The following is a 22,351-nucleotide window of genomic DNA, read 5'->3' on the forward strand; positions in this document are numbered from 1 at the left end:
GCCGCTCTGGAATTATTTGATTAAATGTCTCCAGATAATTAAACTGAATTGGAAAAAAACAGACAATTAAAGTCATAGGTTACCAAACTTTTTAGCTTCTGACCCATAAACTGCTAACAGAATCGATTCAAGACCCAAATTATTCCAAATTATTGGTTCTACAACAGTAATTCACCACAAGTGTAATAAGATAATAATAATATAACTGCAACAAAAATTAAACAATTTTAACTTTCCCCTTTTTTATGAATGCTCAGTCTTATTGATATGTATATAATATCTGTCATCTGTCAAACATGTTTATGAATTTACATTGTATACTGTATTTTATGATGTGGACCGCAGGAAGAGTAGCTGGGTGTAAAGCACAGCTAATGGGGATCCTAATAATAAACAAACAACCAAAGTAATGACTTTTGCCAATTTTTAAGCAATGCTTTTGTATCTTAAAAAAAACTTAAAACATTTACATTTGTAAAAAAAAAAAGAAAAAGAATTCACTGGTGAAATTTGATTAAATCAAGTTTTTTTTGCTTCCCTAATCTGTTAAATAAAAGTGTTCTGTCGCCATCTTGTGGCGAATCTGTGAACAACGTCTGAAAAAAAAAAACAACAGGGAGAGGTGAATCCATTTATTGACTTCATCAGACAGTAAAACCATTAAATACCATAAACCCAGCAGAGCCATCCTCCATCACATTTATCGCTCCAGCATCAATCACAAAGCAACACGCTGGAGATCAGAGGCTGCTGCATCCCAGAATCACAACAACAGAAAAACAAACACAGAGACAATTTGTTCCAACTCATTCTGACCTTCTACCGGCATCTCGTTTCTGATCAAGTAACAAAACCAAACTGAACCGTTTTATAATTCATTAGTAGAGATCAACTATTTATACAGAAAAATCTAGAAACCATTCTGGATTTCATAGAATAAAATACAGCATTAAATAATCTGGTTTTAGAGGTTAGAGACTTTTTATAAGACAGTAAATATACATGGATGATGATGACTATATACACTTTATAATTAGATTAATTTGTCTGAAGCTAAAGAGGCAGAAGGGGGTGGGTGGGGGGGTGTTTCTGGTCTCTCCCAGCTGGTAGACTGGAGGAGCTCGACCCTCCTGAACGTTTTTAGCAATAAGCTGCTGTTCTGTAACAGATCTGAGAGTAACGATGGTTTATCTGCAGCGCATTTCCTTCTACAGCGTGAAAATAATTATTCTCTTTCAACAAAATAAGCCGTAACATTCAAGATGGTTTAACGGGGAGGGGGGTGGGTCATCATGAGAGGGATCCCGGTTAAATGGTCACATAAACATCAAAGGGAAAATGCTCATCAGAACTAGGAGCCATTAAAGTGCCTGTAACAAAAGCATGAAAAGAAAACTGAAGAAACCTTCGATATTTAGCAGAAAAACCAACACTAAGCTGCTATCATCAATATATTACTGTGTTTCTGAGCTCAGGGCGTCTCGTTGGACTTCCTTCTTCAGGGTTTTTTGGTTGGCTCGACTACGGGAGGCACGGGTGCACTGACGGGAATGACGCCGGTGGCCAGCAGGATGATGATGAGGACGATGATGAGCACCACCACCACGATGACCACGATCAGCTTCACGTTCTTCCACCAGTAGGATCGCGCCACTTTGTGAGCCGTCTGCTTGAAGTTCTGAGCCTGAAAAGGAGAGACTAGAGGATCAGAGCGCCGTCACAGCGGTCTGCAAACCTTCGCCTCCTGTTTGCCAATCTGAGGACGATGAAGTTCTCCAACTGTACAGATTTAATTTTTTTCTCACAAAGGATCCAAAGAACTGAAAGTTTTAGGATTTACTGATTTAAAAAGAACATTTTCTTCCTTTTAATCAGAGGTGCCAAATAAAGTACAAATACTTCATTACCTCAGTAGAAATACTGGCCATCTATACTTTACTGGAGTCATTATTTTCTAGAACTTTTTACTTCTACTCATTTTCAAATTAGATTCAGTAGTTTTGTTTCATTTAAGCTCATTTTTTATTATGACCTGACAATTTCTCTGTGGTTGGACTCGGTGCTGCCCCAACTTGTTACTCACCACATACCAAAATAAATTGTTTTTCAAGATGATGCAAAGTTAAAATTGACACTGTTAAATGATGAAAAGAAGTCTAAGGAATTTATCATCCAGAATTGTAGAAAAATGTTCCTTTAATGGGGTAGAGCAGTAAAGCTTCTGGCCTTAACAGTTTTTTCCTTTATTCAGGGTTCGTACACCTTTTCCAAAGTCAAAATCAAGCACTTTTCAAGCACTTTCAGGATCCATTTTAAAACTTTTTCCAGCACCTTGCACCACCGTAAATTACATACCAATACATAGTCAAAATTATTCCTCGGATGATCAAAGAAAATTACTCCTCTGCCATGGCGTAGTAATATAAGCAACCAGACGGTGTCGCAATTCAGTGTTATCGGCCGTACAGTTACCAATGCTGTTTTAAGGTCTGGCCCTGGCAATGAATTAAAACTTTGTTTTTTTTTTGTTTTTTTGGAACGTTGGCGAGGCGGTAGCGTGAGTTTGGCGAGGCGGCCGCTCAGTCACTCTGTAACTTAGCCTGTGAATTCCTAGCTAGCAGGTACTAGCGTGAACAAATAGGCGCTAACGTTAAGGTGTTCTAGGCTACTTCAGTTGGCTTACTTAAAAAGTCTATGACTTACCCTTCATGTGACTCGACAGCGCAGACTCGCCCATTGTGAAAAGCTGCGCATCTTTTTTGCAGACTTTACAAGAGGCAACTGGTGGGGTTTGTCCCCGTTTAATCCATAATTTGTATTTTTCATCTTCCAGCCAACGTTCAATGAAACGACAACCTCCCGGCATGGTGCAGTAGTGGTTTCATGGGGGCGGAGTCACACATGGAAATAGACTGGCAGATCGCAGGTTTCATTTTCGGGCTCTCCAACAATTTATTTCTCCATTTAATAAACACACGATTCAGTTAGATAGGTATTTGTTGCGAAAGAAATAGTTACAATTTCAAGCATTTCATCCAAAATATAAGCAATTTTCAAACCTTGAAAACACAACGTCAAAATGCAAGCATTTTCAAGGATTTCCAGCACCCGTACAAACCCTGTTTATTATTATTAATTATATACTTTAAGTAGTTTTAAAAATGGTACTTTTACAGTTTTACTTGAGTAAAAAGCTTAAAAGGTACAGAGGATGATCTTTTATTTCTGGGTGGGTCATCTAAATAAATGGTCCTCCTAACTGTCAATCATTCTGGTGATATGTTTACATAATGCCGTCCTACGTTCTCATCCCGTTAGCTAGCTTTTTCTGCGCTCTTTATATCTGTGGTGAGCTACGGTTTCAGACAGTCATTGAAGCTCACCTTTCTCACCGCGGTTATTTGAAAATGGCTGAGGATCGTAAGAGAAAAACTGTCTACGAAGTTTATGAGAAGAAAAGAAAGGCCTTAGAAGAGGCAGATATATCCCAGAATGCTTTGCACAGAGAGCTCACCTCGGAAAGCATTATGGGATTTGCTGTCATAATGGCCCACTGTCGCCAAAGGCTGTCGCTGCCTGACAGCGGCGACTGATAAAGATGGCGCAGGCACCGCGCAGTGGAGGAGGAGTTACGTGAACAATGGAGCAAAAAGCAGTGATCATCGGTCTGAACAGTCAGTTAACTGAGTTTGTGGAAGCTCATTGGTAGAATTCCCTAATGGCAGAAAGAAGGCTACGATTCACACCATTTTATCATCCGGAGGGGGGGAAACATTTAATTACAAAACAGAATTCATACAGCCGTCTTAAACACTTCATACGTTCAGCGCTACATCGTCACATCTCAGTCCTTCAGTCCATTTTGGGCTGCATTTATAGTTTCCACATCGCACTGTGTGGATGCACGTGCACGACTGGACGCCCTTCCTGGAAATCTCTTAGCTTATGACCTGATTGCGAGCGAGTCCGCCACTAAGAACCCTGTTTTTGCCAAGATTCGTACGTGACTGCATTCTCTGCGTTGCCAAGTGAGCATAAGGTCAGAAATAGGACTACATAACGCAGTACAACTGCTTCCATATTTGGCAAGCCAGCCAGATATTTACATTCTACAAGTTCACTATAAAGTTCACTATATAGTCCCCGCTGTACATAGTGATGGAGGGATTTAGGGGGTTAGGGCGCCATAGGTACCAGATCTGCTGGGTCCTGCTTTATGCCAGTGATGTTACGCTACATGATTGGCTGAAGGTTGCCACATGATGTAAAACATTGTGGTTGCCAAGGCAACGATAATAACATCACTCAGCATACGTGTGTGAAAAAAAATCTGTTTCTGGTACAAAGTAACTGTTAAACCATGATATAAAGAGCTGGGTAGCGTTCTGGCTAGCTGTGATCAGTAGCTAACAGGTTAGCCTCTTTTAGCTCAGTCAGTTAGCCACATTAAGCTACACTACTTTTAAATTTGTGTCAACAACAACCGTGTGTTTTCTACATGTAGAATAACTGTTTTGTCTAAAATCTCTATGAAAGTAATTTTTTAAGCTGTTCCATTTGTCCTCGTCTGCCCTCAGATCTTAATAAAAAGAATAAAAATAAACTGAGACTCTTTGTGTCTCCTTGTTAAATAGCAGAGCTCAGTCGGTCTTTCAACGTAGTGCTTTCCTTCAGGACTGAGCATGATTGTTTTTCAGAAGAGATCCGGGTGTAGCACAGTTTGTCTGAGTGGAGTTGCCATATGTTCATGTCATAAAAAGGGGCGGGGCCCGAGTAGATCTGGTACCTACAGCGGACGTTCAGGCACAGTATGAGCCATGTGAACAGCAACTGTTAAATAGAGCTTGCATGAGGAGAAAAGGGCTTGTGCACGCTCTCGCACACCTTTAATAGGCGTTCCCTTGTTTACACTTTGGTCAATGTGCATTTTTCTTTTTGTTTATTGGAAAAAATCCTTCACTATACCTTTAAGTTGATCCTCTAACTTCTACAAAAGTGTTTTTAAACAGCAGGATTTATATTTCTACAGGAGTAATAAACATTAACACCTTTGGCACCTCATTTTTCTAACGAAATAAACCAATAAATTCCATTAATCAGTGAAAATGCTGCCTTCACTGGATAGAGGAGCTTAATGCTTCATCACACCACAGTCTCAACAGTGGTGCATTTAAAAATCAGTTGCTGTAGTTGAGCTGCTTTATTCTTTTCCTCCCAATCGAGCAGCTTTGCTTGATTTGCTTTGATAAGCTGGAAAAAAACGTCAACTTATTTTGAAGTGAGAAATGTCCTGAAAACATCAGCTGTTCAGTCCGATCATCAGGATGATGATCCTATTCAAATATTCTGCTGCAGAGCTTAGATATAAACACATCTTCATTCAATCAACCATCAGCTTTGCTTTAGTTTAAGACCAGAAATGTGGAATAAAAACAAGCCTAAGCTGCAGCAAATCCAGTTTTATGTTTCATCATATCCCTGATGATCTTTTTCCATCCGTGGTTCAGACTCCCCCTGACTTTATCGCTGACGGCTGATTGGTTCAGATAAAGCTACCCTTTAATGAACCCCGAAATTAAACGGCGGTTGAGGCAAACTGTGCAATGAGACATCAGACCTGAGACGGCACGCTGTGGCAGTAATCAGCTTGTTCTACAGGATGCTTGATTTAAAAGCCCTCCATTAAAAGTTCCCCTTCCACAGAAGAAAAAAACTTTTTTTTAACATTTCTGCATAGAAGCGGTCTGGTTCTGAGTGGTTCATGTTCATAAACCTCCATGCATGGGTTGGTAGAGCTCTGGTGGTAACACTGACCCCTGCCTGCAGATCCTCTGTCTTTCCCATCAGGTCGTCCAGCCTCTCTCCTCGTGCCAGGATCCGGTCCACATTCTGCGTCATGATGTCCTTCACGCCATCTACCTGATCCTTCAGGGCCTGGACCTTGTCCTTCGTCTCCGGTACGTCCTCTATTCCTCCCCGCTCCTATGAAGGTGCAGAGAGTTCAGAATTAGTAGAAACATCGATAACTTTAACCCAAACTCTGCAGGAAAGAGATTCATCCTAAATGTTTCAAGGGTAGCTTTAACATTACGATGGTTTCTGAGCTTTCTGTTATCAGCAGGGGCGGATTTAGGAAATTTGGGGCCCTTGGCAAAGACAGGCCGGGGGCCCTCTGAATTGAGAGAACAACATATAAAACAGCCCCATTCTCCAGATAGAGAGATGTTAATAGAATAGACATCCATTATCTGTTCTAGGTTTTGTCCCTTTTCTTCTTGTTTTCCTCTCTATGTTTTGTACTCAGCTGACTTTTCATGCTGTCTCTAAAGGAATGAAAGATTTTTTCCAAGCACTAAGCTCACTTAGCTGATTGCTCCTTCCTGTGTTTCCAAAAAGGCCAAAGTAAATAACCCAGTCCTTCTTTTCACTGTAGACAAGCCATGATCTGCTTATCTGTTCTCCATTTTTCATTTGGATGAAATAATAGCTGCATGAATCATGACAGCAGACAAGATAGATGAGAGCAGGAGGCGGGGTTACCAATCTACTCGCTCTGGAGAGCAGAGTTTGCTGAGACACACTTAATATTATAAGCATTCTGATGACATTTCTATCTGCTCAATTCCAGAAAAAATGCTCTTATTTTAAGAAGAAAATGATTTACTTAGATTTACATTTTTTACAGTGTAATTTTAGCTGAACCAGAAAGCATACAGTGAAACCAAGATGGCAGCCATGCCACTGTAACAAATGGAAATAATGTTTGCAGTGGCTGGTTTATCAGGAATACATCCAAGAGCAAAGAGAGACGCCTCCCAAAGATGAACTGGTAGAAAAGAGAAGATTATCTGATTATTAAAGTTTCATATAAAAAAAATTAAATCGATAAATCTATCTGTACATCAAAGTGACCTTTGACCCTCTTAAACAGTCTGGTTTGTTCCCCTAATAAACAAACACCACTAAACTAAATATGGATGCCAGTTTTTAGTGTTTCTGAGACGTCTGGACTCATTTAATCAACAGTTGAACTGAGAAGAATCTGAAGTTTCTAAGCTTCTTATTACTTCAGAAGAAAATAACATTTCTATTCATTCATTGAAATTCATCAAACATGTTTTTAAAGCCAAAATTAAAAATTGAGAAAAAAGTTAGAAACAGAATGTAATCTGGAAATGCAGGATAAAACACAATAAAGTGATTTAAATCAACTTTAAATTGACTATTTTCAAAAAAAAAACTTTTAATTCCAATATTTGGAATCGATTCTGTTCCATTATTGCTGCAAAGAACACATTTTGTAAATAGAAATAAAAATAAAATAAAACGTTTTTAATAAAAAAAGTTACACTTTTCTCAGATTTTATTATTTTCATAGCACAGAGTCAGCCCTTTTAAAAGTTTTTAATGATATACTTTTAGCAACTGATTCAGGTGACGTTGTTGTTTTGGTGCTGTTGGATTTATCATCTGCTTTTGACACAGTTGATCATGTCATTTTACTTTCCCATCTGGAACAGTGGGTGGGCGTCGGTCACATAGCTCTAGATTGGTTTAGATCATATTTGGCTGAACGTACTTTTTGTGTCTGTCTTGATGGCCATAGGTCCCCCTCTGCTCCACTGTCGTGTGGTGTCCCACAGGGCTCAGTTCTAGGCCCGCTCCTTTTCTCACTTTACCTTCTTCCGTTCGGCTCTATTTTCAGAAAACATGGGATTGCCTTTCACTGCTATGCAGATGACACACAGATATACAGGTGCTGGTCATAAAATTAGAATATCACGAAAAAGTAGATTGATTTCAGTAATTCCATTTAAAAAGTGAAACTTGTATATTATATTCATACATTACATACAAACTCATATATTTCAGATGTTTATTTTGTTTAATTTTGATGATTACAAATGACAACAAATGAAAATCTCAAATTCATCATATCAGAAAATTAGAATATTGTGAAAAGGTTGAAAATTGATGGCCCCTGGTGCCACACTCTAATCAGCTAATTAACTCAAACCACCTGCAAAAGCCTTTAAATGGTCTTTCAGTCTAGTTCTATAGGCTACACAATCATGGGGAAGACTGCTGACTTGACAGTTGTCCAAAAGACGACCATCGACACCTTGCACAAGGAGGGCAAGACACAAAAGGTCATCGCTAAAGAGGCTGGCTGTTCACAGAGCTCAGTGTCCAAGCACATTAATAGAGAGGCGAAGGGAAGGAAAAGATGTGGTCGAAAAAAGTGTACAAGCAAGAGAGATAACCGCACCCTGGAGAGGATTGTGAAACAAAACCCATTCAAAAATGTGGGGGAGATTCACAAAGAGTGGACTGCAGCTGGAGTGAGTGCTTCAAGAACCACCACACACAGACGTATGAAAGACATGGGTTTCTGCTGTCGCATTCCTTGTGTCAAGCCACTCTTGAACCACAGACAGCGTCAGAAGCGTCTTGCCTGGGCTAAAGAGAAACAGGACTGGACTGCTGGTGAGTGGTCCAAAGTCATGTTCTCTGATGAAAGTAAATTTTGCATTTCCTTTGGAAATCAAGGTCCCAGAGTCTGGAGGAAAAGAAGAGAGGCACTTCATCCACGTTGCTTGAAGTCCAGTGTAAAGTTTCCACAGTCAGTGATGGTTTGGGGTGCCATGTCATCTGCTGGTGTTGGTCCATTGTGTTTTCTGAGGTCCAGGGTCAACGCAGCCACATACCAGGAAGTTTTAGAGCACTTCATGCTTCCTGCAGCTGACCAACGTTTTGGAGATGCAGATTTCATTTTCCAACAGGACTTGGCACCTGCACACAGTGCCAAAGCTACCAGTACCTGGTTGAAGGACCATGGTATCCCTGTTCTTAATTGGCCAGCAGACTCTCCTGACCTTAACCCCATAGAAAATCTATGGGGTATTGTGAAGAAGAAGATGCAATACACCAGACCCAACAATTCAGAAGAGCTAAAAGCCACTATTAGAGCAACCTGGGCTATCATAACACCTGAGCAGTGCCACAGACTGATCGACTCCATGCCACGCCGCATTGCTGCAGTAATACAGGCCAAAGGAGGCCCAACTAAATACTGAGTGCTGTACATGCTCATACTTTTCATGTTCATACTTTTCAGTTGGCCAACATTTCTATAAATCCTTTGTTTTTATTGGTCTTCAGTAATATTCTAATTTTCTGATATGATGAATTTGAGATTTTCATTTGTTGTCATTTGTAATCATCAAAATTAAACAAAATAAACATCTGAAATATATGAGTTTGTATGTAATGTATGAATATAATATACAAGTTTCACTTTTTAAATGGAATTACTGAAATCAATCTACTTTTTCATGATATTCTAATTTTATGACCAGCACCTGTACTTACCGCTAAAGAATGTAAACTCCACCTCTCTTCGGTCTCTGTTTTTATGTCTTGAAGATGTGAAGGCCTGGGTGGCCCTACATTTTTTAAAACTCAATGAGGACAAGACGGACGTAATGATCTTTGGCAGATCCACTGCTGATTCCGTGACCAGTCTTGGCTCCTTGGCTCAGTACGTTAAGCCGGTTATTACAAATTTAGGGGTTAAGATGGATGCTGGTCTTAAAATGGAAGCGCACATCAGAGCCGTTATAAAGTCCAGCTTTTTCCACTTAAGGCAGCTAGCAAAAGTAAAACCCATTCTTTCCAGACAGCATTTTGAAACAGTGATACATGCATTTGTGACCACACGGCTGGATTACTGTAACTCACTTTATACAGGGGTCAGTGACTTGTATATTTCTCATCTTCAGAGGGTTCAAAATGCTGCTGCACGTCTTTTAACAGGTACACGAAAATTCGACCACATTTCCCCTGTTTTAGCTTCCTTACACTGGCTGCCAGTACATTTTAGGATTAATTTTAAAATTCTTTTATTTGTTTTTAAAACTCTTAATGGCCTTGCTCCTTCTTATCTGTCTGAGCTGTTACATTCTTATACACCCTCCCGTTCCCTCAGGTCAGCTGATCAGTTGCTTCTGAGGGTCCCAAAGACAAAATGCAGCTCAGAGGAGACCGTGCTTTTTCTGTGGCAGCTCCTAAGCTGTGGAATGATCTGCCTCTGAGCATAAGACAGGCCTCTTCTCTTGCTGTTTTTAAGTCCCTTCTTAAGACTCATCTTTTTTCCTTGGCTTTTGGCACAATTTGAGAGGTTTTACTTTGTTTTATTCTTTTTGTATACTAATATGTATTTTACACTCGTTTTTTCTCTATTTTATAATTTTATTGTATTTTATGATTGTGTACAGCACTTTGGTCCTGTTCGGTGTATAAAGTGCTTCATAAATAAAGTTGGTATGGTATGGTATGGTATTTCAAATTTCTTTTTTTTTTCATTTTCTAAAATTTCCACCATTTTTTTAAACAAATTTTATATTTTCACTTTTATTTTTTAAATTCCGTTTTACAAATTGAATTTAATTTACAGATTAAATTCACTTCCATCCTGGGGGCGGGCTTTCCTTTGACGTATTTCTATTGGTCAGCTGGACATTAGCAACACTTTTATTGGTCGAGCGTCAACAGTGAAAAAATTAGAAATAAAAACAAAAAACTAAATATATGATCTTTAAAAAAAAAGACAAAATACAATTAACATTTTTAAAAAAAATACAAAATATGAAGTACTAAAATACAAGTTGAAATAACAGCAAACAGCAGAGTTTCTCTCAAAGCTATTTATGATTAAAATGTTTTTGTTTTAAAGTTTCATCTCTCTATTGTATTTTCTTTTAAAATTTCCCTTAACAAAAAGTCTTCTTTCCTGCAACAATAATGGAACAAAGTTCACTCCATACATATACTATTACAGATTAAAGCTAATTTAATCGGTTTTATTGTCTGTTATTAAATATTAATTGAAATTTATTGATCTCACATTGAAGAAATGTACCTAAGCATTTAACCCATCCCCTGAAGGAGCAATGGGCTGCCATCGTGCGGCGCTCGGGGAGCAATCAGGGGTTAAGGGTCTAGCTCAGAGACCCAGAGTGGCAGTCTGTGGGAGTGGAACTCAGAACCTCAGGATTCCAAACTTAATGCCTAACCACTAGACCACTACTCCGCCAAAATGGACCAAACATGGACCGACTCAGATTCTGGTTCCTATTTTTTTAGACCGACCCCCAGCTGGATGTTTTAGGTAACATTTTAATATCATCTTGTTCCTAGAAAAGGAGCCACATGCTGGTCTGTCTGTTAACTTCCTGCATGGAGGACATATGCTCCGACCAATGAGCCAAAGAAACGTCAAAGGAAACAGCAAGCCAGACGAAGATGGCGGTACAATGATCATCAGCAGCGCTCTGAGTGGCCGGGGTCTAATGTTAATGACAGTAAGCTAAACTTCCTCTTTGTAGATTTAAACTTTTCACAGACGTCTCTCAGCCAAAGGCGCTAAAACGGCTCCTTTCTGAGAATCCAACATGGCTGCAGGGCGTTCACTATGTGAGAACTATGTGAGATCTTTCAGAGAGAAGAAGACTGCTGATCTAACACTTTGATGGTGCAAACGCTAAACCGCTAAATAAGTTCCTCAAACCGTCATGAGCAGCCAGTCATGTTAAAGGAGCCCTAAAGGCAGAGAGAAAACGTCTGAGCAGAACATGAAACATCCAGCTCCTTAGGTGGATTCCTGCTTTTATTTCATTATGTGACAATCTTCAGCTGAAAAAAGGATTTCCAGGAGCATAAATGATTGTTTATCACCTCAGAGGATGAATTCAGTGGGAATACGACCTCATCAGACTGCTGCTGCTGCAGCTGCAGCGCTGATTTCTTCAGGAATCTGTTGGCCTGACTTCATAGAGCCGCCTGCGGCTCCAAACTGACCCGCTTAAGAACAATAAGATCGTTTTAAGGCAGAGCGAGTTTATTCCATACTCTAAAAATATTAGAAATGGTGTGACCCGTTTTTGGGATGTACGGATTTGGTACGTCCTAATTTTCCCCTGGAAACTTCAATCAGATGTTCAAAATTTCACAAGCAGCAACTGCTGGAGGCGGAAAAATTCAATATTTGATGTTCGACTCGCCGCATCAACCAATGAGAGAAGCTGATCTGGGAGCTGGCAGGGAGTCAGACACAGCACTGCTGATGCAGAGCGCTATGATCACTCCTCTGAAACAGTTTATTAACGCCTAAATTAACTTAACATGTAGAAACCTGCTGGCAAAATATTTGTTTGTAGCACAAAAAACGCTAACATCTACTTCCAACAGCCACCAACAGTAGGGGAAAAACCCCAAGAGGCGAGCGGGCCTGAGGCAGCTGCTGCTGGGGATTCCCAATGACAGCGCAGCGCCGGTATGTGGGGGTCTGAGCTAACCTGACTCCGCCAGATGGATTTGCTCCGCATATCCATCTGGAAACCTTCCGTTGAAGTAATTTTGGGAAGGGGCGAAAATACTGGTTAGCTGATTGGCCTATGTTGGTGATAGACGGGCCAAATAAACCAATCAGATCAACGAAGCATATGACGTACTAACAGAGCGACGACGAAGAGGAGCTAATTGATAGATCAAACTCTTGCCGAAACCAGTGGGGAGAAGAGCAAAAACATCTTTTCGTCTGAGAAAAGCCTCCAGAGCAGTGTTTTGCTCTTCTTTCAGCGAAGAAATACTCTGTAATTCTGATAAAACTTGCTCGATAGCCACGCTAACGCTAGTTTCATCGGCTGAAGCCGCCATGTTCTTTAGACTGAACTGTCGCGCTTCTCGTTGCGTCACACCTCAACCCGCCTCAAAGCCAACGCTGATTGGACGTTCGTTTGGTGAACGGCTCCAAATTTTCTCCAGACTGATTAGCGAGTGAAACCTTGAAAGCTCGCGGATCAGGATGGTCTCACGAGGCTAGGTCTGAGCGGCTCACTCAGAGAAATAATCTTTGAAGGCAGGATGGTAATCTGGATGAACTGACTGCACAGACCATGTTTTCAGGAGGACTTTTCCACTGCAAAGCAACTCTCTGGCATTGAACACAGGAGCAGCAGAAGCATCAGACGCATCTGGACTCACTTTACTGGACGTCTGACCTTAATGAGGACAAGCAGAAGAAATGAAGCAGCAGAAGCTGCTTTGCTGCTGAAATCATTCTGTGAACGCACCATTAGACTTTCTGACTGTTTGAATTAACCCATGAAATATAATATTATACCTAAAAATGATCTCATGACTTCCTTATAAAATTGTGAAACAAAAAAACTCCCCATAATCAGGACAAAAGTAGTGTTGGAACAAAGACGAAAAAGTTAGCTGCATTCCACCTAAAATGCAGGAAATAAAGTTTCAGTCTAAATTTCAAAATCCCCCCTAAAGAACTAGCCTCGTGAGACCATCCTGATCTCGCGAGCTTTCAAGATTTCACTCGCTAATCAGTCTGGAGAAAATTTGGAGCCGTTCACCAAACGAACGTCCAATCAGCGTTGGCTTTGAGGCGGGTTGAGGTGTGACGCAACGAGAAGCGCGACAGTTCAGTCTAAAGAACATGGCGGCTTCAGCCGATGGAACTAGCGTTAGCGTGGCTATCGAGCAAGTTTTATCGGAATTACAGAGTATTTCTTCACTGAAAGAAGAGCAAAACACTGCTCTGGAGGCTTTTCTCAGAGGAAAAGATGTTTTTGCTCTTCTCCCCACTGGTTTCGGCAAGAGTTTGATCTATCAATTGGCTCCTCTTCGTCGTCGCTCTGTTAGTACGTCATATGCTTCGTTGATCTGATTGGTTTATTTGGCCCGTCTATCACCAACATAGGCCAATCAGCTAACCAGTATTTTCGCCCCTTCCCAAAATTACATCAACGGAAGGTTTCCAGATGGATATGCGGAGCAAATCCATCTGGCGGAGTCAGGTTACTAAAGAAGATTTTCCACTGATCCCAACAGATTTAGAGATTTATGAAATGATCAGACTGAGGAGGCGTCTGCTGACTGAAAATGTTTCATGGAGCTTAAATGGATCAAACTATTTCATCTTCATATTCCTGCTCTTATGTCACATCCTTCCTGCTCCTGGTACCATGGGACGAACATGGCAGAGTAACAGAACCGGAGCTAAGGAAAACCATAGCATCCTGCTGGTAAAGATTTTCTGTCATCCAGGTCATAGTCATTCCAAAAAAGTTAACAATCCACTGGAATTTGTTTCCAAGTTTGAAACCAACCTCCCTTTGAGAGACATAGACAGGTATGGAGCATTACAGGCTAACAAAAGAAGCCAAACGACCCCCATTCCAAATGGTTGGACCCGTTCATCCATTTCTATTTGCATGTTTTCTAAACCAAAACTAGGCTTTGTTGGGCTACTGGATAAAGCAGAGGTCACGGATTGGTGGATCCGGATCCACCTGCTGGCTAATCCGGACCAAACCTGATTTAAAACATCTATAAATTACCGCATGTTGTCCAACTACAGTGTCTAACTTAACTTGCGCCTCTTCTCCTGTTAATACGGTAAAGCCCTGGGGAGCGTCCGGCTCCAGGCTGCACGTGATCCAAATGAGCCAATGAGCTGTCAGTCTGGGTTGCTGCTGCTGCTACTTTTAGACACAGCAGGCAAACCTGTGGCAAGCCGGGCGATGGGAAAGAAGGAGAAGACCATGAGAAAAAGAGAGCAGAGAAAGTGTGGACTGCTGGAAGAACTGCGGTGAACTGGTGAAAGAAAAGTGAAATGGCGTGCTCAAAGATGACCCTGCACATTTAGAGGATGTTTGGCTCAACCTGCTGCTGTGAAGCAGGATTCTCCACCATGAACAGAATCAACAATAAATCTGGATCCAGGCTCAAAATGAGCACCTTGATATGTGCTTGAGAATGGCTTAGTCTCTGGTTAAACCCAGGTTTAAAGCCTTGCAGGGCAGCCTAAAGCCCACTGCCAACATTAAGACAGAAAAAAGAAAGAAAATAACAAACCATCAGTTCAGGTGTTTCAGAAAATATGGGAATCAGGAAATTGTCTATAAACCAAACTGAAAGATTGTTGTTCTCTACTTAAAAAAACTCTTTAGGTTTTAAAATGGAAAAACTTTCTATTTTTGAAAATATACTTTTTATTTAAAAATTCAATGAATAACATGGATGCATAAACACCTAATTTTATATCCGTGTTAAATTCTGGTTAAAGTAACAGATTATTATATAAAAATGTTGCGATTTTGTTTATTTGGACCCACTGATTTAAATTGGTTACCACTGATATAAAGCCTGGAACTCAACGCTATTTCTGACATTTTTAAGTTAAAAAGCTTCCTGGATGGAAAGAGAAACGTCTTCAAACTTGGAAACAAAGTCCACTGGATTGTTTAACATCCTGCTAAAAAACAAAAACCTAACTTTAAAAGCTTCCCTTTAGTTAACGAGCTTAAGTTTGGAGGCTGGAGCTGCTTACGGAGCAGAGCCTGATAGCCGAGGATCCGTTTTATTCCTCACTAAGGTCAATAATCCCTTCCAACTTTAAACTCATCAAAAAAATATTCAAACCTTAAGTCAACATTCATGATTACAAAAGCAACGCCATAAAACCTCTCACTGCTGCCATTTTAAGACCACAGATTAAAAACTGAGCAGTTTGTTTTTGCTCAATCTAATTTTATTCCAGTTTTCACAAAAAAAACATTTTAAAAATGAAAATAATAAAATCCAGAAAATTAAAATTAGAATTTTTTTTTTTAGAGATTTTCTTACATTTCATTTGTTATTATTTAACATTTATTCATATTTTATTATTTTAAATGTCTCTTTAAACATGATTTGTATATTTTGTAATTTCCCCTTTTAAACTGAGTTTTACTAATTGCATTTATTGCTCTGATTGTTTTCACTTCAATCTAGGGCAGAAACAATAAATCCAATTAATTAATTATTGAAATAATAAACTAATTTAGCAATCGATTAAATGTTAACTGGAGCATAGAGACTGTAAAACATGCCTTTAGCTGACAGAGGAACCCACTTGGAGCAGGAATTATAAGATTGTTAAAAAACAAATAAACATTTTGCATTTAAGTAAAAAAAAAGAACAAACCAATTTAGTAGGATCCTAATTATCCTTGTTACATAGATCCACAATGAAAAGAAAATGTTCAGGCAGAAACACGTGTTTGATGCTGATGGTGAGTTTCAATTAAGTCATATGAAATTAAGCATTAATTTCTGCATGTTTTGCTCCTATGAATTTAATAATAATAATAATAATAATATAGTGCATGCTCTCCTCGAGCTCCAAGGACCTCAGAGCGGAGCAGGACAGGAGGAACCGCGGAGGCTGTAGGCTTTGCTGTGAGCAGATACGGAGGACGTGGGATACTTATTTCTATCCTTAACTCACAAGAGAATGTTATACATCTTTAAAAAATGTTTTATGACTTTTGTGAGACAGTTTTGATGCTTTTTACATTTTCTTCATTAAACAGCTTCTCTGCCGTCATCATGGGTCATGCTCAGAGAAGTTCGGCAAAATAGGATTAAACCATCTTTATCTGAGCTTCACTTGTTTCTTTCTTCAGATTAAGCTTTATATACCATAATGTTAACAAGAAAGGAAAACAAAAAACTCAAAAAGACCAGATTTATGTTTTAATCCAAGACTGAAAGATTTAGCCACTAGAAGTGGCGTAGGATGTTATTTCCGATGCAGATCAGGCAGAGATGAGCGATAAAACAGAAAGGATTTTTAGGCATTTATTTTCTCAGGAAATAAAATAAAACACATATTTTAGCACGCTTACTATTTTAGGGGAGGAAGAAACGTCATTTAGGTCTTTTTAATAAAATAAAATGGAGGGTGACTAGGGGTGTAAATCACACCCATTATGGCGATTCGATTCAGTATCGATTTCCTGACCCAAAGATTCGATTATTTTAGATACTCAAGAATACACCACAATTCGATTCGAATATTTTTTTTTTTTTTTTTTTTTTTTTTACACCTTACAGGCTAGAAAATGTTTTAAATTTGAAATAAATCAATGAAAGCTGTAACAACAACAGCAAATAACAGAAGTTAAACAGTTGCACTCCACCTATTCCTATTAAAACCTCATTCACTGAAAAATAATAATCCCCCTACATTATAGATTCTGAAAGGCCTTGCATCAAAAAATCCTGCACATAATCAGTGCAATACCTCGGCTCCAGATGCCTCGCCCCCTCCACAGACACCCCTCTCCCAAATTGTAGCTGACCGCAGACAGTGCCGCAGACAGGAGGCCGGCTTGTTTTGTTTTCATGACCGAAATTGCGGAAAACAACTCTTGAAGTTTGACCCGCTAGAAGAGCGAGGTGCGCGAGAACGCTGGGACCCCTTTTCCACCTGGATCTCCGCTCTTTTTGGCCCTCATGTCCCTCCGTCGTCGGACTAAACTCGCCCCCACTTCCTCGCCGCCTCGGCCGTATCTAGACCCACAGCGTGTAGCTCAGACCACGCTTCAATATTGAGCATAAATCACAAATGTCTGCATCAAGCTCACTGCAACACACTGCTGTAAGAGTATAACCAGGAAGCGAGGTAGGAGGGCAAAATCGGTTTAGCGCCACCGCAGCACGGGAGGAGAATTACGCCCAGGAGCAAATGGATAAAAATAGACCGGAGGAAAAAAAAACATGAATCGATTCTCTTGCGGACGAATCGATGCATTGGATCGTCTGCTGTTTGATTGATGCATCGATGCAAAACGATTATTATTTACACCCCTAAGGGTGACCAAGATGTGTCTATGGGCAAACTAATGAGCTGATGGAGGGATGGATCAGGTAATGACAGGGACACCGCATCACTGCAGGCTGGCTGGAATATGGCAGCAGGTGTAACGGCGAACTAGTGACGGACGAAACACGTATATTCAAATGTTAGTTCTGCTAATTTAATGCAGCTTCATCACACTGACTGAAAATCACAGGTTGGGGAAAAAAAATGGGCGGTCCTCTTTAAAATAGTTTTATTAGACTGAATGGAATTTATTTTTATTATTTTTATGTTTTACAATCTTGGTATAATTCCTCCGTTAAGTGGATCGCTCTGTCAGCTAAAGCCATATTTTACTGTCTCTATTCTCAAATTAACGATTAATCGATTACCAATTCAGTTGACGATTATTTCAATAATCTATTAATCAGATTAACTGTTTCAGCCCTAATATATATATTTATTTTACAATAAAATAACTTAAAAATATCTGAGAAAGGATTGCTTTTTTTTCTTATTTCCATTTACAAAACTTGTTCTTTTTTTGTAAAAATAATGGAACAAAATTAACTCCATGTGTTTCTTAAATGTGACCAGAAAGCCATGTTTTCTTATCTGTAGTTTTTTAATGAGATGCAAAGTGATGGAAGCTGAAACAGCAGCAGGCGTGACGGAGCTGCTCTCACAGACCTCCTTATCCCAGAAGACGGCAGCAGCCTCCAAACAAACTGGTCTCTAGGAAACAAAGCAGGTTTTTCCTGCGTCATCCGTTGTCTGACGTCTCGTCCAATTCCTTCCTTTTGTCCCACAATAAAAAGCTTGATAGATTTAATCCAAAAAGCTGCATCAGATAAAGGCCAGCCGGTCGCTCAGAAACCTCTGAACCCCTCAGCCAAAGCGGCTGCAGGAACATTTTCGGTTTTATCCACACAGACTGAGCCCAGCCTTTTCTTAATCGCTCCATACCAGCGTCTCCTTCCAGTCACTCTGCAAGGCTGATAGCATCACCAGTGATTAGTGAGAGAAAAATGGGGGAAGTGTCTGATTCACTCGCAGCTAGATAAAAAGTCTCCACTTCGCTCGACTCATGAAAACTGACCTTGTTGTTCCAGGAAGCCTTTTTTTCCAGAACAGCTGAAGCAGCATGTTTAATGTAAAATCAAAGATTAAAACTAAGTGTTAATGCAAAGCGGCTGATTTCCCTGGTCTACCGCAGCCGCTCCAAATCCTAACTGTACGCTCCTCAGCAAAGCAAATACTATTTTCCTAAATCAGAGAGAGAATAAGGTAATTTACATTTTTATGCTTCATGCATTTAATATTTCCTGTAACGGTTAGGACTCATCAGTCTAGCTGCAGCTCATCAGTTTGCATTGGAGGCTTTTCTCCATAAACCTTTTAAATAATTTTCTCAAACCAAAAAAGCTAAATAAATGAAGGTGATGTTTGGATTTCAGGTCAGACAGGAGGAGAAATCTCCGACTTTTAATGAAACAATTCAGACTTTCTGCTGATCCAACTTCTGGTTAAATTTGAGCTGCTCCTTTCATCCAAACTAAGAACCATCAGACTGGAACCATTTTAAACGGTAAAAAAACAAAACGGTTCCGGCACCAAACCATGCTTTAATGGAGCGTCTTTTTATAGAAGCTGGGAAATATCTCTACCTTTACCAGCTTACTTCTAATCACAACTCTGGGTTTGATGTGCTGGAGAAGATTCTCAGTCATCCAGGTCATAGTCATTCCAAAAAAGTTAAAAACAATCCACTGGACTTTGTTTCCAATTTTGAAGACATTTCGCTTTCCATCCAGGAAGCTTTTTAAATTCAAAATGTCAGAAAAAGGGTTGAGTTTGAGGCTTTATAGAGTGGGCCAAAACAAAGCCTTGTTTTCGCTTAGAAAACATGCACGGGGGTCATTTAGTTTCTTTTTTTTTAGCCTAAAAATGCCCCAAACCTGTCTATGTCTCTGAAAGGGGGATCGTTAAATTTGGCCGTTCCAATCGTTGCATTTCCTAATTCTCCAGAGTGGTTCACGACTTTACACGAGTGAATAAAGTGAATGTGATTGGTCGATTATCAAGGGGGCGGGATTGTTGTGGCGGAAGGTTCGCAAGCAAGTTTGGTTGTGGCCGGTTTCTCTGAAGCATCTTGCTAACCAGTTAGCAACTTAGCGCTAGCAGGTTCCCAATGGGAAATTCCACTGGGACCAAGTAGCACTAAATTGGTGACTTAGAAACGACGCTGTCAAGGAACGCTATGGACAGCGGAAACATGCAAGAGGAGGAGAGTTTAGTGTCGGAGGTCTTGGATGAGTCTCCTCCGTCATCCATTTTTTATTTAGAGGAGGAAAGCGGTAGCCTGACTCTGCCAGATGGATTTGCTCCGTATATCCATCTGGAAACCTTCCGTAGAAGTAATTTTGGGAAGGGGCGAAAATACTGGTTGGCTGATTGGCCTATGTTGGTGATAGAGGGGCCAAATAAACCAATCAGATCAACGAAGTATATGACGTACTAACAGAGCGACGACGAAAACACAACCACAAGCCAGGCTACTCTTGCCGAAACCAGTGGGGAGAAGAGCAAAAACATCTTTTCCTCTGAGAAAAGCCTCCAGAGCAGTGTTTTGCTCTTCTTTCAGTGAAGAAATACTCTGTAATTCCGATAAAACTTGCTCGATAGCCACGCTAACGCTAGTTTCATCGGCTGAAACCGCCATGTTCTTTAGACTGAACTGTTGCGCTTCTCGTTGCGTCACACCTCAACCCGCCTCAAAGCCAACGCTGATTGGACGTTCGTTTGGTGAACGGCTCCAAATTTTCTTTAACGGAGAGTCTCCAGACTGATCTGCGAGTGAAACCTTGAAAGCTCGCGAGATCAGGATGGTCTCACGAGGCTAGGAAAGCGGGGACGAAGATGTTGTGGAAGAGGACGCCAGGGCGGCAGAAGCTTGGTTTGGTGTAGAAGGCTTCCAGCCGTACATGTTTGAGCCCTTGCCTCGCAACGCTGCCAGTTCTGTTAGCTCTACGCCTGCTGAAGACACAGACGTCCATCCCCGTGAATACTGGGACGCAACTCAATGGGAAAGGAAAGGATTCTGATTTCAACCTTTGCTTATATTAGCTGTGACATATGAATCAAGATGCTATGACCGAAAAAATGATAGACAGATGACCGTTGATATATGATTGACTGAATTTAGGTGTTAAGGCTGACGTAGAACTATTGGCCTGCAGAAGATAACGAAGAAAAAACCCCACTGATTTTAAGACATTCTTTTTTTTTAAATAGATATTTTCTTAATTTTGGTCTGTCTGATAAAGACAACATTTATATACATGTTTAAGCCAGAATGACTGTAAAGTGAATTGCTGTCCTGGCTGAATGGGTCTTCTGTTCCTCTGTAAAGGTGTCGGGTTGTGATGATCCCTTCCTGCTATCTAGAAAGTTCAACTAAAAAGGCTGAAGTTAGTAACGACATCAGGCTAGATTTCAGAGAAAGTATGAGTACCCCTCCCCCACCTATTGCTGCTGGATGATGGAAAGCTGCTTCATGGCCTAAAAGAAAAAAATGCATTGGACTACTATCTACGAGTCATACCAGTAAAGAGCAGTTAGTGATAGTAAAGGCACTAACCATCAGTTTAACAGCTAATATTAGACCCATTTCAATCAATAAAACACAGAATAGGAAATATAGAAAAAGATGCCCACATGTTGATTGTAGTAATAACTATTTTTATTATCATTTATCATTAAAAGACGCAGATAAAACTCAGATTTAAGAAGTGAGATAAATTAAAACCATTTACTGGTTTAACTTTATGTGTGACGCGGATGCAGCTTTAATGTCAGTTTTTAGGCTGATCTAAAGAACAGAAACCATAGAAAGTTATTTAATTTGGCGGCTCTGAGTTTAGCTCAGTTTTCTCCGCTCAGGTCGGCCTTCCTGGACAGGAACAGGCTGCTCAGTCTGGCTGGTTTTCTGACTGTTTTTCTGAGCTCAGCTCCACAGTTTGGCTGTTTTTCTGCCGCCGGTGGATCAAACCTTTGTTCTCATCACCTACCGGATCAAAGTCCATCGTGGAAGAAGCCAAAAAAGTTCCTCTGGATCGTCAAAAGGCCCAAAGTTTCCACCAAACCTCTTCCTTTTTACTTAAAACCGTTTAAAACCACCTTTAAAACCTAAAAGTTTGCTACTTTTAGCTTCCTCCTGCGTTTCCTCCTCGGGTTTACTTCCTGGTAAATGTTGTTTTTTCGGCTAAATTCCTCCGCGTCGCAGCGACAGGTGGACCGCATCACAACCTGCTGTCTGTCACAATAAAACTCACCGACATTACGGCGACCTTCTCTACCAGCAAACATTACAACCACCACAGTATTTACTATTTTCTCATTATATATTTAGTCTGATGAATAATGTAAACGTTTAGGGCCAACATTAGAAATGGAAAATGAAATGCTTTTATTTTGAAACTGCACCTGTGCACCTGTGCCACTCCAGATAAGACGTCACTCCTAGGTGTTTGCCGCCTTAGCACATCCCAACCAAGAGTCATAAAAGTGGAAACTCTTCTAACATTCAGTATTTTCCCAGTTTTTCAGTGTTTGGTCACTTTTTATTTTTAAAATCAAACAGGCTAA

The 22,351-nt window shown here is 40.2% G+C and overlaps 1 protein-coding gene across 1 annotated transcript; it reads right to left on the bottom strand.

Annotated features, from left to right (window-relative positions):
* Positions 1 to 617: 617 nt before the first annotated feature.
* Positions 618 to 21,963, bottom strand: vamp8 (vesicle-associated membrane protein 8 (endobrevin)). Its single transcript, XM_038281996.1, has 3 exons — positions 21,775 to 21,963; positions 5,815 to 5,982; positions 618 to 1,684 (listed from the first exon to the last, which is right to left on the bottom strand). The coding sequence occupies exons 1-3, from the start codon at positions 21,787 to 21,789 to the stop codon at positions 1,499 to 1,501; spliced, it is 369 nt and encodes a 122-aa protein (XP_038137924.1). The 5' UTR covers positions 21,790 to 21,963; the 3' UTR covers positions 618 to 1,498.
* Between the last annotated feature and the right edge of the window lie 388 nt (positions 21,964 to 22,351).

Source organism: Cyprinodon tularosa, unplaced genomic scaffold (assembly GCF_016077235.1).
Source record: "Cyprinodon tularosa strain WSP-4 unplaced genomic scaffold, ASM1607723v1 ctg178, whole genome shotgun sequence".
NCBI lineage: Eukaryota > Metazoa > Chordata > Actinopteri > Cyprinodontiformes > Cyprinodontidae > Cyprinodon > Cyprinodon tularosa.

Coding starts and splice junctions, on each gene's coding strand:
- vamp8 (XM_038281996.1), bottom strand. Junction 1,685..5,814: donor CAGAGGATCTGCAGGCAGGG/GTCAGTGTTACC, acceptor TCTCCTTTTCAG/GCTCAGAACTTCAAGCAGAC.